This window comes from Electrophorus electricus, chromosome 6, assembly GCF_041902795.1.
Source record: "Electrophorus electricus isolate QZ-2024a chromosome 6, ASM4190279v1, whole genome shotgun sequence".
Lineage (NCBI taxonomy): Eukaryota > Metazoa > Chordata > Actinopteri > Gymnotiformes > Gymnotidae > Electrophorus > Electrophorus electricus.
The window spans coordinates 29,612,056-29,628,547 of NC_137502.1; the positions used below are offsets into that span (position 1 = coordinate 29,612,056).

A 16,492-nucleotide genomic window follows, 5' to 3' on the forward strand; every position below is an offset into this window, starting at 1 on the left:
CGTCACACTTGTCTCTTGATGATGATGAAATACCTGTTGAAATCTCGACCTGAACCTGTACTGCGGTAACCGTGTGTGCATGCTCTGGTCTAGGCAAGTCACTGACAATAACTGTCAGTACCAAATAAAACAATTTTTTGAACAGTCCTATAATTCTTCAGAGGACAAGGAAACCAAATATTAAATGTGTGTGTGGTGTTGCTTTGTTATAGAATGAACCCTGAAAGTAAACTAAATGCTAAACCATGAATGTTTGGAGAAACAGCTAACTATGGAATCTATGTCAAGTTCCTGTGAATCATTTCCTTGCATGAGAGTGGTGATTGTGAGGTATATGTGTCATAGTAAACATACAGTGTGGGAATAATATAGCTACTGTGGGACCATCTAGCATTTTTGTGCACACACACACACACACACACACACACACACACACACACACACACACACACACACACAACCTATTTTGCAACATAATTATTATATGAAAAATACCACACAGATATTTCCTCAGTATTTTTGTATTTTGTCTCCTCCAGTTTGGTTTGCCTCACCATGCAGATGTTGCATATCTAAGTCAAATTATCTTCTGCATTTGCATGTACATCCAGTGTATAAGTGCACATTCATAGGAATGAATGCTTTGCTTACATTTGTAATGAACAGAGTGCACAATCCCTGTGTTACCATGTACACATACACACACACACACACACACGAATGCACTCATTTCACTAATCAGTAAACCCTCTGAGTGCACTATTCCTGTGGGAATACCATACCATTTACCATGACAAACTAATTTCTTTGGAGACACAGTATGACTTGAAAGAACACTCTCAAAGTGGCAACATAATTTATTGTATTTACAAATACTAAGTCCTTTACTGCAAAATTAGAACGAATAGAAAAGATTGAGCAATTACTGGAAGTGTTCCCATTCTTGAGGGGAAAAAAAGACAAATGTGTTTGTACTGCATGTGTGTTTTGCACTGCATGTGTGTATGTGTGTAGTCTGTTTCAGGCTGCTATGACTTTGATTGCTCTTCACCTGCCCTTTGTTACCACTAGGGCTCTTTTGCAGGTCTGTGGCTTCAGAGGCCGTGGAAAAGCAATAGCCTTTCTCACATTGCTGAGGAATGCTGTGCGCGGCAACTTCCAAATGAGAAATGCTTCCTGTCGGCTAGATCGGATTATCCCACCCTTCCCAGCAACACTGTTGTACAAGCCACATCAAAGAGCCTTTTGGTCAGGCTATCACATTAGAAGTGTGCTTTAATAGCTATATATGTGGACCCTTTACTTAAGGGTACAATTTGCCATTCACATACAAATGGTGAGTGATGAGAGCTAATGGTATGTAAAGCTGCCAGTTGCTAATAAGCCAAGGTTGTAAGAAAGCCTAGTGGCTTTCTGTGAGTGGCTTTGAAAGAGAGCCTAGAGACTGAGAGAGCGAGAGAAAAATACTTATACACTGAATGGTGACTTTTAAAATATTATTAGTTCTGTTTCTGAGGTGTTTTTGTTTCCTTAACTGAAATTTGTAATGGAATATGCAATACATACATCATATTAAACTGAGGAATCCAAAATTTCTTAACTCAGTGAAATGTTATATAGATACTTGTGGCGTGGTCTTTTCCCTGCCTGTACTAACAAGGACTGATGTATGTTACTGAGATTAGCCAGTAATACCCAGAGGCTTCTCTGTTGTTGATATTACACTGTAGGAGCTATCTCCCCCCCCCCCTTCTCTACGCTCTCTTAGTGTAATCAGTGAGGGCAGCTGGCAACAGGAAATGAGATTGGCTTGATGATGGGGTCACTAGGGGGTCAAGGGCATGGGTGTGGCCATTCCAAGGGAGCCAACATACAAAGATACAGTCGTAAATGCATACACTTTTATCACAGACACCAAAGATTGAATAGCTAATTTTGTATTTACCCTGTTTTTCTATTCCATGTATGGTAAGGTCATGGATAGGATGACCACAGATATAAGGTTCTTGACATTTAATTTCTTGTTCAACAAAGTAATGCTTGTTACCCAGAGTTTGTCGCATAGCAATGGCAAAATGAGAAGGCAAGGCAAAAGTCAGTAGGACTTAATGTGGAGAAATGTCCATGAAGCGAAAAAGGACCCACCCATCATTTGCTGCTTAGATGAATGTGTATTAGTAGTGAAATCCATTTCTCAATAAGAAAATTAAACACACTGTCAATGTTGCTGGAGACACCACTATAGATAGGTATTGTATTGACCTGACATAGTAATTTGCCTCTTGTATGGTGAGATCAGTTCTATCAGTGATATGAAGCATTTAGTTATACAAACTAATTTCCAGAAGACACATTTAATAAACCAGAATAAGAGCAGTAATGTAAAACTGATGAATGATACAGTAATTGCTCTCTGTTAATGAATATTCAAAAGAGGTCTTTATATGACAGTAAGTGGGGGGTGGTGCATTTCTGGCAAGGGATTTGCAAATGAACTGCACTTCAGTCCAGTAAAAGATTATAAAATGGGATAGAGGGAAGGAATTAGTACTGCTAATAAAACAAATGACCGCATGTACAATTTACATTGAGTTCTGCAAAAATAGGTCTCCACTGCCAATTTCACTATGCCTTTTCTAAGAACTTGGCAGCTGAAACAGAGGGACACAATAGGATGGGGTGTAGCATGCTTCTGCATGGAGGTATGGAGGTTTTTTTTTTCCATGTGCCCCGTAGGTGAAGCAAACAGAAAAAACAGGCCATGTTTTCAAAGGATTTCATACTTTCCTTTAGCCCAGATTCTGAAGGTAATGAGCCCCAGGAGGGCTGGTGAGGTTGTTCCCCCTCCTTTGAGAGTGAATGACAGGAAGAGGGAGTTGTGTTTGAGCAAGAGAACTTTAAATAGGCCTCTAGAACATACAAACAAAACGCAACACATCCAAGAGACAAATGGTATTGAGTTAAAAATACTTAGAATATATAAACAAACTCAATATGAATATATATGTAGAGAGAGAGAGAGAGAGAGAGAGAGAGAGAGAGTGTGTGTGTTGTGAAGTACATGGGGTTTCCAGAGAAACAGGACTTTTCGGACACAGCACTTTCAACAGCTGTGCAAGCAAAGTGCAAAGATACAACTCTGAAACATTCTGTGTGTATTTCACTGCATTTTTTTACTACAACTATCACAATACACAGTGGTTACTCATATATAATCAGATTTAAATGGACTTACTAAGAGCCACAGCTTCAGTAGTGGTGATATTTCTCTTGCTCTCACTCTCAGAACAAGTGCCTTATCTTCCAAACGCACCTTTTAACTTCCCTGCTTATACACTCCTCCCTGTGTGAATAGAGTGCCGTTGCATAGATAATGAGTTGATGAGTGTCAGCTGTGATCGGGCTCATGTCGCCCACACACCAGTGTCCTTTTGTCTCTCAGCTGTCCTGTGCAAGCACGCACAGGGCACATATCCATAGAAACCAAGTCCCCCTGTTGCTAAGGAGAGATCTCGGCTGAGGTCTGAGTTTGCGCAACGCATCGGTGGGAGTAATACCTCTTGGTAAATTTCCGAGCTGCGCTGTGGATCACCGGGACTCAGGTGCAGTTTGTTTTGCTCTAGAACAGCCCCTCGGCACCAGCACACAAATATATTATGCAAAAGCAGATACTGTACATAGTCCATGGAATAGATTTATTTATGTCGTCCAACTTGGAGCATTAGTTCCGAATCTTTCCCACAGGTTTCCACCTGCTCAGTCACAAAGGATCTTTCCGGACACAGAAGAGGTCTCTGTGACTTTTTATGCACAGGCCATCTGTCAGCCAGCGTGAGCCAGTCGTTCACTTTTTTACACATCGCACAGAAAAGTGCCGACTCATCAGCAAGGGGGCGGGGCCGAGGCTGCTGGGCATCTGAGGAGGCTGTACGTGGGAGTGGAGGCCTCATAACCTATGTCCCATAATTCTGTGCATGATTTAGCCCACTGGATGGGATGAGGTTAATCTGGAGGCAGAATGGCTTCCCTTCTCTCTGCTCTGATTTATACTGCTCTTACACCAAGGCCCACTGCATTTACGTCGACAGTGCTGTAGCATGGAGATTAAAAGTTTTTCTCCTGTATCGATTGCCTGTTTTAAGTGCACAGGGCGCCGAGGCTTTGGTAACTACCGCACCAAGCCGTTTGTAGGGAAGCATCGGGTCCTGCCGGGTTCAAGACGAGAAAAGGCTCATAGCTCCCTAGGTAATGCAACTTTGGATGAAAGCATGCTTTTGTTTCCAGTCTCAAAGCAGCGACGATACACTTGCCCCCATGGTTAAGGCTGGAAAAAAACTATATGACTACATCATCAGAAGTTCAGTCGCAAGCCTCTATTCTGACGGATGACTGAGCCGCATGATTTAACCTGTGCTAACACTTTGAAACGTACAGCCAAAGCATGCGAGGGACAACACTTTGGGACGCAGAACTGAGTGCACAGATGGATGCATGGATACGGTCTATTAATATTCTTCTATTCAGATGATTGTCAGCCAGAGTTCGACATCAATAATGCAAGTCAGAAGACAAACGCTGCAACATGGGACTCTCCCTGGGAGACAGAGCTTCTACAGTCTTTTGGTTACCGTGGCGGTACGCCCGCAACCGGCTCCTACAGCGTTTTAGAATAAAGGAGAGTGTCTGTCAAAGCCGTGTGCTCATAAGGAGCAGGGAGCAATACGACGAGGAGGCGCCCCATCAAAACCTCGAGAGTGGCGTTGGGGAATCATAAGACCTAGTTGGATCTAAAATAGGTGCAGGTTAGAGCAATTTGGCCTCCCGAGTAATGGAGACTCCTCTTATCACTCCTGCTGTTCACCTCTCCTCCTTCGCCTCTGTCTCATATAAATCAGCTTCGGTAATGTAATGGGAAAATGCCACAATGACACCCCACCACAGTCACCTACCCATGTGTGTGTGTGTGTGTGTGTGTGTGTGTGTGAGGGGGGGGGGGGGGGGTGTTTGTTCTTATCAAAGTTGGGAATGATTTCTGTCACATTTATTGCAATAATTAACCAGGGAAGGGCAGACCGATCGCTCTTGTGACCTTTGCTGCAGAGTTGCTAGGCTCCAGCTCCCTGAAACAACATCTTGTGTTCACAGATAAGAAACGTCATCCTTTGCTTTACTTAAACAGGATATGTATATAATACTGAGGATGTCAAGCTGATCTGGCCTGCCTAATCTGTTGGCAAGGTGCCAGATGTGTATATGTGTGGGTTTGTCAACTGATGACTTTGTGATGTTGTATGAGGTGTGTAGAAGTTTGTCTATAGGTAATGCTGTGAGTTTGTGATGAAATGCGGCAAACCCACTTTCCCCATGAGCACAAATAAAAGTATCTATTAATGTAATTTTTAAAAATTTAATTAATTGTAGTGTACTCCAGTTTACTCAAATGGGCACAGAATAAGAGAAATTGCAGATGTTACAATGTATGTATTAACTGCAGGTCCACACATGCCCTGTGAAGTTGTCAACTACTTAGTCTAATTCATTTGGGACCACATACAGCACTGTATCTTTTGAATTGCCTAAATCTAGTCATTTTCAGTAAATATTCCTAATTAGAAATGTTTCTTAGTGTGGTATTTGATGTTTTCTTAGTGCATTTTATATATTCGTGGTTGACTATATCTCACAAAAATGAAAACAGACAATGGAGGTAGTGGAAATGGAATAATTTGAAATATGCGTTTTGCTTTTAACTTCTATCACTTTGTTGAGGCATTTGGTTCTGTTTTTAGAGCATAACAAATGCAAAATGATATAGTGGCATTTGCTGCTGTGGTTTATACCTCCCATAAATACATTTTGAAACCTATGCCAGAAGTGACTTTTCCAAGTTAGATAGATCATGTCTCCATTTGCAATACTTTTTAAAGAATTGAAAAGTAACATTGTTACTGCTTATATGTATATACAGACAGACGTTACTGGATTGGATACTAGCTTGGACAGTTTGTTTTATTTTATTTTTATTTATTTATTTAGTTTTATTGAGCAGGTCAGATTTTATCCATAGACACAGTCAGAGTGCTGTAAACTCTAAGTGTAAAACCAGTTTTATCAGTTATATGTGTATAAAATAAGATGCATTCCAATTATGACAAAAGCTAATTAGTCTAACTGCACAGTAGACCTGAATGTCATTTTCAAGAGCTTAAAATGAAAACAGTGTATAATATCTGTCTTAAGTGGGGCTTTTTTACGGCAATTATTCGACTATGGTAGCTGGGATGTTTGAACATCTGAGAGATCCGTGGTGAGCTCTTCCTGGATTTCTATTGGACTTGCTTCACCTTAAACTCCAAGTTAATTAATTAATTAATTTGTTTGTTTGTACTTTAGGGAGCAGTAGTTTTGAAAATAATGTATGCCGTAAAGTTCTGATGTATCCTTTGCTTTGAATTGTACAATTGCAGCTTCAAAGAGTTGGCCACATGCGTAACCTACACCTTACACACCAAGCAAGCACGAACGCACTGGACGCTTGTTTTATAAACAAGCAAAAAAACAAAACAAAACAAAAAACCTTTCTCCTTGACAAAAAATTCACCATCCTATTTTTAAGCGGAGGCCCAGGGGTATTTGTTTCTCTGTGTGGACGACCTCTGGAAAACGAATCCATTTCCATTATAACGATACGGGTTGTGTGCTCAGTTGAAAAGTGAACGAATAGAGGGGTTTCAATAAAGCTTTTTCAATCAGTTCTCTTTTCAAAATGGCGGAGTACGATCTGACTACCAAGATCGCACATTTTTTAGACCGGCATCTTGTGTTTCCGTTGTTGGAATTTCTTTCTGTTAAAGAGGTAGGGAATTGATAATGGTAAACAGTTTAAAGTTTGTCGTGTTTTTTTTTTTATAAAGCATTATCTTGTTTGCTCTGATCCACGTGTCGCAGCCGACCAGCTAGCCTGAGTCAGTTCTTCAGCTCACAGCTAAAACATCTAGCTACTATCGTTTGTATTTCAGCCTCTGAAGCAGGTTTCCCTGTCAAATTGTTAACTAGCTGTTTACTTAAACATGACCTGATCGAGTATTTAAATAGAAATAAAACAGCGGATGTCATTAGCATCTTGCTAGTTAATCTTTTCTTTTCTAGGAGCGTGGTAAAGCGCTAGCTGGTTACTGGGAGAAATGGCTGGGTGGCTGTTAGCTAACGCTAGCTTGCTGTAAAATTCCGTGTGACTGTTATTTATCTTCGTTTCAGATTTACAATGAGAAGGAACTCCTCCAAGGAAAGCTGGACCTCCTTAGTGACACAAACATGGTGGACTTCGCCATGGATGTGTATAAGAATCTTTATCCCGACAAAGATATTCCACACTGTAAGCGTGCCTCCTTTCTCACATGAGCAAGCGTAGATTAATGTCTCATAGATATCGCCACATCTTAGGTTAACGTTTGCTTGACTTGTTTAGGCCTAATAACCGGAACTTCGGTTATTGCGGCACGTTCGTGTACTTCAAGTTGTTAAATGCTAGTAAATCTGAAATGGAACTGCAATGCCGAGGTGAACTAGAAAACGCTTTAGAATCCGGTCTGAGGTGCAGCTAAGACACTTCAACCGGGAGATGCTTCTCCGCGGCCTTCCTGACTCTTTCATGCCTGCAGCACTGAGAGAGAAGAGGACGGCAGTGGTGGCTCAGCTGAAGCAGCTCCAGGCGGAGACCGAGCCCATTGTCAAGATGTTTGAAGACCCTGAGACCACCCGGCAAATGCAGTCTACCAGGTGGGCATGTAATACGGATGAGGTGTTTTGGGTTTTTTTGGTTGTATATGATTGTTTTTTTTTTATTCTTGTTATAATGGGTGTTGAATACACAGCAAACTTTTACTTTGGTAATTCAAGATTTATTTATTTTTGTTCTTTTTAAAGAGATGGGAGGATGCTGTTTGACTATTTGGCAGATAAACACAATGTAAGTAACTCAATGTGAGTAACTCACGTGTGACACTACCTCCCATTTGTAATTTGTGTTTTGGTAGATCTGCTGCATGCAGAGTGTGCTTCTGAACCCACTGACTGGGAGTGCTACTTTAAATGGAAACTAGGGTTGTAGGGCTTTGCTTTCAACAAAGGTGAAATACTCACTTAAGAGTTACTCCTAACGGCATCCCATTTCATACAAGAATAACCTGTCAGTTGCTCTTGTATTTTGACCCACAGTTTCGTCAGGAGTACTTGGACACACTTTACCGTTATGCAAAGTTCCAGTATGAGTGTGGCAACTACTCTGGTGCTGCGGAATATCTCTACTTCTTTCGTGTGTTGGTGAGTTTCTTGCTCTTCACAGCACCACTTCTTTCTCTTTGGCAGAAATGTATTTAGATTGTCAATGGATGACATGGTGAACAGTACTGAGAGTGTATGTGGAGCATATATTTGAGTCCAGAGTATTAGTGATGAGTTTTAGGATACTTGGTGACCTTAAGAATTGTAGCAAAGTATTGGTGTTTGAATTGTAATTTGAACTGTAATGAGTATTTCTTATTTAAAACAGGATGTAACATAAAAAAAACCCTAAACATTACTTTTCTTAATGATTCAGTATGTTTTAAACAGTAATGGGGATAGAAATTTGAGACCAGAAGTGTACGCTCTTCTTAATACGGTGGTCAGGCGGACTTTATGGCAGTATATTGAGTTTCATAAGTCTGACAAACGATTGCCACAAAGATTGGGAACAACACAGACACACCAGACACAGACAGCCCTTTTAATGACATTCAGGCCATTACGCAGCCTGGGATTTTATGGCCTCTGGGCTCAGGAATTGGAGTCAGCAGGAGCCAGGGACATTAAGCTCATGCAGCCTGGCCTTCCCCTTAGCATTCTGGGGAGGCTTCATGTTGAGCTCTCCATCTTCACAGCTTTGCCACCACCCTCCATTCTAAAGACACCATGCATCCTGTTGCCTAAAATGTATGACCGGCCTCTGTGTAACCACGCCCTGCCAGGTCCCTTCCACGGACAGGAATGCCCTGAGCTCGCTGTGGGGGAAGCTTGCCTCCGAGATCCTCATGCAGAACTGGGAGGCAGCCATGGAGGACCTGACCCGCCTCCGGGAGACCATTGACAACAACGTAAGCCTTCTCATATGGCGGCTGACCTTCAGCTGGTCCAGCCCACCTGTCAGGAGGTTATTACTGTATCTTATTCTGTATTTATTGGGGTCATGCCATCGCCTACGGTATTAATTACACTGGCGTAGTTGTGGTTAGTCAGTTCTGTAGGGCACAGCATTAGATGGGGTGTTGGCTCAGTCTCTGCAGTCCAGTAAGAGACATGTAAGGTTTTATTCACATTTTAGGACTTCATCCAAGTGTATTTGCTACTATGTAATGGCTTTAACAGTAGCCCGATCAGAGGTAGAGATTACATACTGACTTGAATATAGCAACAAGGTGACATTGCTCTTAGTCATAAATGGGGTTAATCGTTTAGTAAATTCATAATAATTCGACCCACACGCCCATAAGTGCTCATGTTCTACCTCCACAGTCTGTGAGCTCCCCTCTCCAGTCCCTGCAGCAGCGCACATGGCTCATTCACTGGTCTCTCTTTGTGTTCTTCAACCATCCCAAAGGCAGAGACAACATCATCGAGCTCTTCCTCTACCAGCCCCAGTGAGTATGCCATCACCGCGCCTGCTGAAGAGGCGCCCCTTTAGTTTCGTCCCTTTAGTTTCATCCCATTCCAGAAGGTCGGGGAGGCAGCGGTGCCTGCTCGCTCGGCGGGTTAACAAGCGCCACGGCCCCATGTCGGCTCTTGGGAAAGATCTACGTGCTTGGAATAACCGTGGTGCAGAAAAGGGTCTAATGAGTTTGCTGCCCTAAGTCTGTGACACAAGCTTCCTCAGCATATGAATGTAACTTTGATCCCTTCCTGTTCTGCAGGTACCTGAATGCCATTCAGACGATGTGTCCGCACATCCTGCGCTACCTCACCACGGCCGTCATTACCAACAAGGACGTAAGGAAGCGCAGACAGGTTCTCAAAGACCTGGTCAAAGTCATCCAGCAGGTATCACAGAACGCAGCCCCGGCCCGAGCCGCAGCATGGCCATCATTCTGCCTCCTGGTCACGAAACCTGGAGCCTGTGAAGGAATTTTATCATTGTTTTGCTGTTACAACCTGTTCTGATATTGGCTAAAACAAACGCTCTCTATGGTTATGAATTTCGTAGATTGGTTTTGTCTGTTTATTGCTCCCAAGGTCCCATAAACTCCCATTTTAGTGTATAAACTAGAAATGTTCCATTTTAAAGTGTGGTCATGAGGAGGAGGAGTGGGCCCATCTCCCCCTGTGAGATGACAAGCGCCACGACAGCGTGTCGCTAGCCTCCAGGGGTCATCGAGGGGTTACGCTTGAGCCATGTTTCTGTCCTCTCACCGCAGGAGTCCTACACGTACAAGGATCCCATCACAGAGTTTGTGGAGTGCCTGTATGTGAACTTTGACTTTGACAGTGCTCAGAAGAAACTCAGGGAGTGTGAGTCAGTAAGTTAACACTTTGCTTAACACTGTCCTACTCTTTCAGCCATGCAACTGTGGCTATAGGGAACTGACATGGGATCAGCTGCAGTATAGGGTTTAGTATTTTGGTGACATCCTACATAGGTGTTTTGTGTTGCATCTCCCCTGCTTTCTTTTACCACATACACAGAACCTCAACACTTGCACCTTCTTTAATCTATTTAAGATAATCGAAAACAGCCATAAAGTGAAGTTACGATGGTCCAGTCATGCCAGTATTACCGTTGTTCACCCCCAGGCCTCCCTTTAGGCTGAGTGGGTATCTACACTACACGCTCCACATAAAAAGAAAAATTAATTACACTTTATTCCCCTTCCCCCTGTATTTGAGTTACTGCCAGATATAGCCCTGTTAAACTGTTGTGGGTAATTTAACATTCATATTTTCTAGGTGCTGGTGAATGATTTCTTCCTGGTAGCTTGTTTGGAGGATTTCATCGAGAACGCTCGCCTGTTCATCTTCGAGACATTTTGCCGGATTCATCAGTGCATCAGCATCAGGTAACGCCCCAGCGGCGTGGGCCACTAATCCTCTTGGCGCTGTAAATTGGGGTTAGCCCGCCGCGCACCAGCTCGCCTGCCAAGAGTAACAGGATTGTAGCCAAAGCTGCCTATGGGGAGTGCGTTTCCAGCGGCAGCAGCGTTGAGACGAAACCATGATAAAAAGGAAGGGGGAAAAAAAAATCCGAGAATCTTTTGTGAGCATGTGCACGCAAGCCTGCCACTTTGATCCAAGCCTTTGTCACTCCTGTTTTTTTTTTTTTTGTTTTGTTTTTGTTTTCAGGTTCAATGTTCAGATGGCGGTGATGTTCACTGCGTTCTGTCGGCTCAGTTGTATGTTCTGCTAGGCACCATCTGTGCCATTGACTCGTTTGCAGCCTGAACCTGTGAAGCCAACAACCCCTTTCTTACTCTCGTTCCTTTCCTCTTCCTCACCCCTCTCTCTGCTGCAGCATGTTGGCAGACAAGCTGAACATGACCCCTGAGGAAGCGGAGCGATGGATAGTGAATCTCATCCGCAACGCGAGGCTGGATGCCAAAATCGACTCCAAACTGGTGAGGGAGCTGCACGCCCCCCCTCCCTTGGCCCCTTCTGTCCCCGTTAGCTCAGCCTGCCACGTGACGCGTGACGCTAGCAGCTCCTGTGAAGAGGCTGGCAGGCCGCTGGATCTTCCCAGCAGTGTCCTGCATCTCTTCGGGGAGCCATCGTGCACGATTAGGCGACTTGATGGGTAGTGAAGGGGCATGCTGACTTAAGTGTTTAAGCTTTCTAGCAAAAGCTCTAGGCGTGTGCCAGCATTCCACCTCCTCAAAGCAGCTCTCATTTTGTGTCATATTAAACGTTATGGAGTGTTATACCTTATGAAATGTCATAGCACAGGAGCATGTTTGAGTAGCCTTGAGAACGTGCATCTTTCTGGGAACCCAGAGCGAGGCTCCGTTTAAACGCAGCATTGCTCTAGACAAACACTGTGACTGGTTTGAGGTCTGTGCATGTGGCCCCGACTCTGACTGCACTGCCCCTATCCACAGGGCCACGTGGTGATGGGGAACAACGCCGTGTCACCGTACCAGCAGGTCATCGAGAAGACCAAGAGCCTGTCGTTCCGAAGCCAGATGCTGGCCATGAACATCGAGAAGAAGCTCAGTCACGGTAGCAGGAATGAGGTAGAGTGCTCAGCTAGAGGCCTCGGTCATCCTCCCCCTCACACTCGCTCCTGCCCTGAAGCCGTCTTTTAATCCGTCTAGTTGTTAATACAAAAGTCCTGTTTCCTTGAAACAGTTAATTGGCCTTGAATGAACCAAAAGTACCATCGCCCGTCAGTCAGAAGTGACGCGAGCGTAACCGAAGGATTCTGGCATTAGCTCAGTTTGCTGAGTTTTTGTAGCCTCCAGTCACCCTGCACACACCTCTCAGGATGTACTGAAGAACGCGAAAATCCTGATTAAAACATGACATGGAAATGTAGCATTATATTCCTTCCCTAACTGAGGTTGATTGTCACAACATTGATGAGCATTAACCTTTGTTTTGTTTTGTGTGTGTGTGGTGTTGTGTGGGTTTTTTTTGTTTTTTTTGGCTTCGTTCTCCAGACGCCTAACTGGGCTCCCCAGGACACCAGCTTCTATTAGACCGGCAAGAGAACATGACGACTCCGTGGTCATCCTCTCTTGCTCTCCTGTTCGAGAGGAACTTGTTAGCTTCATTCCTGTTGAGACCTTTCAGTTCACTTTTAACCCGATTGTTGCGTTACTTGCAATGCGTTCCTTTTTTACAACCAGGTGAATATGTACACACAGTCAGTTCTGAGCAGTTTCTTGTAGCCACCGTACTGCTGCTGTTTCACACAGTATATCTGAAATAAACTAACAGATGTCCATTTAAACTTCTGGTGTCAATTTGTTGTGCAATGAAGCCTTTAAAAATGAACATTTATACACCTCCGAATTTGGTATTTAAAATAGGTGATTAGTTTGTGTGGAATGTTATTCGTATAGCTGACCGAGTTGTGACCATTTTGATGCACTAATGAAAATAAGCATCTCTACCCTACTTTCCAATAGTTGGGGTTAGTGGAAAACTCCTGAGGGTTTTTTCCTCCCTCTGAATCATTCTAAACCAACAATTTCAGCCCAGCACGTTGGTGATCATCGTACCAACGAATGCATAGAATACCATATAAGTTGCCTTCTTAAAGAAACAGCATTCGTTGACTGCTGTGTAATTGAGGGGTAGTAGAAAGACATCCTGGCACATGTTTTTTGAGGTTTGGGCTTAAAGCTGCACGATCCAGAGTGCTGAAGTGTACTGTCGTAATGGAAAGATTTATGGCGCGAGCCATCGTCTGAATGACACAAAAATGTTCCCCTCTGAATGAATCTCAGCCAGTAATTGGACAAGAAATTTGTAAGGGGAGATGGCTATGTGTGTCTGTCAGTTATAAAGAGAATTATTGGCACTGCTCAAATTTACCCCCCCCCCCCCCCCAAAAAAAAAAAAACCTAACAAAAACTCAGTTTGTATTACTTGTGTTTTGTCTGATTAGTGGAACAGTCCTGGAAAATATGGGCTTTAAGAACTTGAAATTTTCTTTTGAGAAACATAAGAACCTTATGAACCTCTTTTTGGTTTTAATGTTGTAGTTAATCTAGTGTCTAACTTTTAGATCTGGCTGTCATAGTGGTGTATTTTCCACTAGGTGGAAGCAGAGACTCACTTAGTCATCTCTCAACTCCTGAGGGTTTTTTTCCTCAGTATTGTTCCAAACCAACAATTCCAGCCCACCTCTGCTGGTTAGCATGTTGATGAATGCACAGAATACCCTACAAGCATCCCTGTTAAACATCTTGTCTGCTGTGTAATTGAGGTGTAGTAGCAAGACATACTGGCAAATGTTTTTGAGGTTGGGCTTAAAGCTGTTAGATCTAGAGTGCTAAAGTAATGGACATATGGAAAGAACAATCTGATGTGAGCCGTTGTCTGAATGATGTTAAAATGTTCCTATCTTAATCTAAAGTGTTTAAAACATTAAGCAATGATGACATTATAAATATGATTCATTTGTTCTGGTGCTTTCATGTAATTCTGAAGAAGTAAATGTTGAAACTTTCTGTTTATATAATCAGGGTTCCTTGTCCATGGATAACATTTACAAACTCTGTTCCTTTTAAACATTCCTAAATAAGTGCCATCCGCAGAAGCACTGCGCAAGTTTTGTTATTGCAGCGTGTGGCGTTACGGCTCATGTTGCCTGGGGTGCGTTTCTAAGCATCCCCCATACTATTGACAGACAGGTTTCTGAGGACGAGCGAGAGGGGACAAAGGAAGAAAAAAAGCACGAGGGTGTGTGTGCTCACTCTGGGAGTGGCATCTGGATATTCCGGCAGGAGTCGTGCCTTTAGTCGCTGTGCTTCTCAGTGGAGGAAACCACGTGCGCGTGCACGCTCGCTCCTGTGCGCACACACTCGCACAAACACGCCTCCTGAGCTGACGTGGGCAGTGGGCTCAATCTCGCACAGCTGTTGCCCATCTGCAACAGAGCACCAGCGCTAAACAGGAAGGCAGAGCGCGAGGGAGAGAAGAAAACGTTCAGGGCTTTGAGGATGGAATCGTTGCAGGACCTGGTACTGGCCGATCCAGCGCAAGCCGGGCTGCTCTGGGTCATGGTGCTGGTTCTGGCCAGCCTGCTGCTCTGGAGCCTCTTCTTCTGCTGCTGGGAGAGTCACGGGTCAGTCTCCCCTTTGGAGAGATACCTCTCAGGTAGGAGTTAGCCTCTTTCAGCCTTCATCCATAACTTACTGACCTGGCGTCAGCTGTGCTTACTCAACCACATGTTTTGATAGCTGATAAAGCCACACAATGAGGCAGCTGTCTCAGGCCTGCTCGTAAAATAGCCGATCTCTAAAACATAACAGGAGACACTGAAAAGGGAGGGAAAAAAACAAGTGGAAAGCATTTCCCTACCCATTCATCCAAAGTTGAGCTGGTTTCCAGGATACCGGTTTCCCACATTTTCCATAAGTGGCAGCACTTTTCTGGCTGGAGCTGGAGACTGGGCCGGAGTAGGTCTGGCCTGCTTATGTGCAGTGCCAGTCATCATTACCTCGGTGTGTCATAGGAAGGGTGTGTTTGGAACCCTCAAATCATGGCGTGCTGTGTGCACTGCACTACTCGAACAGAAATGTCTGATCTCTACCTGTGAAGTGAAGTTCCAAATTTCATTTATTGTAGTAAATACATACACAAGGCAAATGTGGTCATGTGGAATGTGGATTATTAGAGCACTGGAAGTATCAGCAGTCATACATACAAATGGTTTCTTACCAGTATAACCTGACACTATAGTTAGAGCGTAGTTCTGATAGTGAAGACTGGTTTAAAACATGCTCAACACTAGGGCACTAGCTTTGCCGAGAGTTTACTTCCCTTCTCGCTGGAATGCCCCTTACTCTTGTATTCACATGTTCCTGGTGCATTGGTACTGAATCTAATATGTAACAAAGCACCTTTGTAAGTCGCTCTGGTTCGGAGTGCCCGCTAAATGCCAAAAATATAAATGTAACATGAATCAGGAAGAAGAGGGTGTTAACTCTCCAGAAGTGCACCCCCTGCACACACATTGAGTCGTCATTCTCCATAGCCGCAGGTGCCGTTTCGGGGTCACAGGGAACTGCCGTCGGCGGCTGCCTTTTTATATGAAACACGAAGGCCGCAAGGAGTGATGGGTACATGCTTGCACCATGCTTGCTGGCTACAGGTGTCTCAGAGTTGGCTTCAGAACCTGATCTGATCAGAACTTCAGATCTGGTCTAGATCAATCAGTCTGTCAGCCACCATTCTCTGTGCGGAGCCTCGCCTGACAGCCCTTTGGCCAGATGCTGTCTTTTTCCCTGTGCCCTTTTGCCTTTTAATGCTCTATACCAGATTTCAGTCGTGCCTTTTCCAGGTCACTGATGTGCAGTATCTGGATGTCCACAATTGTGATTGTTTTTTTTAATGTCCTCTTTTTCAGCCACGGAGAAAAACGTAAAAGCAAAGCAGCAAAGCAAGGTAGGAAGAGCTGAACCATAATTATGCTGGATCTGTATTCTTAAGAGTTTTTCAGTGCACATGCTTTTATCACGTTATCTTAGACTGAGTCTAGTATTATGTATAAGTGCTCAGTTATTTTAAACTATGCATTTTGTTGGCCAAGTTTTTGCTTAATTCCATTGACTCTGCACTACCCATAGCAACCTCTAGAGGCCAGTAACTGAACATGACCCTTGGGCTGGTTGAGTTCAGTTTGGCTTTTTCTACTGATTGAGTTCAATATTGGAGTTTGGTAGGAGAAGAACATTAATGAATTAATATGTGGAATTAGTAAACCTAAAATGTTTTGGTTGCAAGTGTTGCTGATGTTGCT

General features: G+C 43.6%; 3 protein-coding genes across 11 annotated transcripts in view; all 3 read left to right on the forward strand.

Moving 5' to 3' along the window:
* The window catches only part of LOC113583301 (transmembrane protein 74), a 1,832-nt gene extending 1,475 nt beyond the window's left edge, over positions 1-357 (forward strand). The window contains exon 2 of the mRNA XM_027019576.3: positions 1-357. This exon is cut by the window's left edge and continues 838 nt beyond it. Within this exon, the coding sequence (XP_026875377.2) occupies positions 1-53 (53 nt within the window). The 3' untranslated portion in view covers positions 54-357.
* Positions 358-6,735: 6,378 nt separating this feature from the next.
* eif3eb (eukaryotic translation initiation factor 3, subunit E, b) lies at positions 6,736-12,833 on the forward strand. The gene is made up of 13 exons (XM_027019577.3): positions 6,736-6,856; positions 7,258-7,375; positions 7,662-7,779; positions 7,927-7,969; positions 8,218-8,322; positions 9,009-9,134; positions 9,553-9,677; positions 9,948-10,074; positions 10,449-10,550; positions 10,978-11,087; positions 11,540-11,642; positions 12,120-12,254; positions 12,681-12,833. The coding sequence occupies exons 1-13, from the start codon at positions 6,767-6,769 to the stop codon at positions 12,717-12,719; spliced, it is 1,341 nt and encodes a 446-aa protein (XP_026875378.2). The 5' UTR covers positions 6,736-6,766; the 3' UTR covers positions 12,720-12,833.
* A 1,823-nt stretch (positions 12,834-14,656) lies between these two features.
* Positions 14,657-16,492, forward strand: part of pleca (plectin a) — a 94,424-nt gene continuing 92,588 nt past the window's right edge. For 7 of the 9 annotated variants that reach the window (XM_081716306.1, XM_081716307.1, XM_081716311.1 and 4 more), the window contains exons 1-2: positions 14,657-14,847; positions 16,100-16,137. In XM_081716306.1, the coding sequence (XP_081572432.1) occupies positions 14,691-14,847; positions 16,100-16,137 (195 nt within the window). In that variant the 5' untranslated portion in view covers positions 14,657-14,690. The remainder of the gene's footprint in view (positions 14,848-16,099; positions 16,138-16,492) is intronic. The other 2 variants (XM_081716315.1, XM_081716317.1) reach the window with 1 other exon arrangement.

What these genes read in the sequence shown, in the direction of transcription:
- eif3eb (XM_027019577.3), top strand. Translation starts at nt 6,767, where the DNA reads ATGGCGGAGTACGATCTGACTACCAAGATCGCACATTTTTTAGACCGG. An exon ending in ATTTGGCAGATAAACACAAT is followed by an intron (nt 7,970 to 8,217) that starts GTAAGTAACTCA and finishes TTTGACCCACAG; the next exon opens with TTTCGTCAGGAGTACTTGGA. An exon ending in CCAAAATCGACTCCAAACTG is followed by an intron (nt 11,643 to 12,119) that starts GTGAGGGAGCTG and finishes CCCTATCCACAG; the next exon opens with GGCCACGTGGTGATGGGGAA.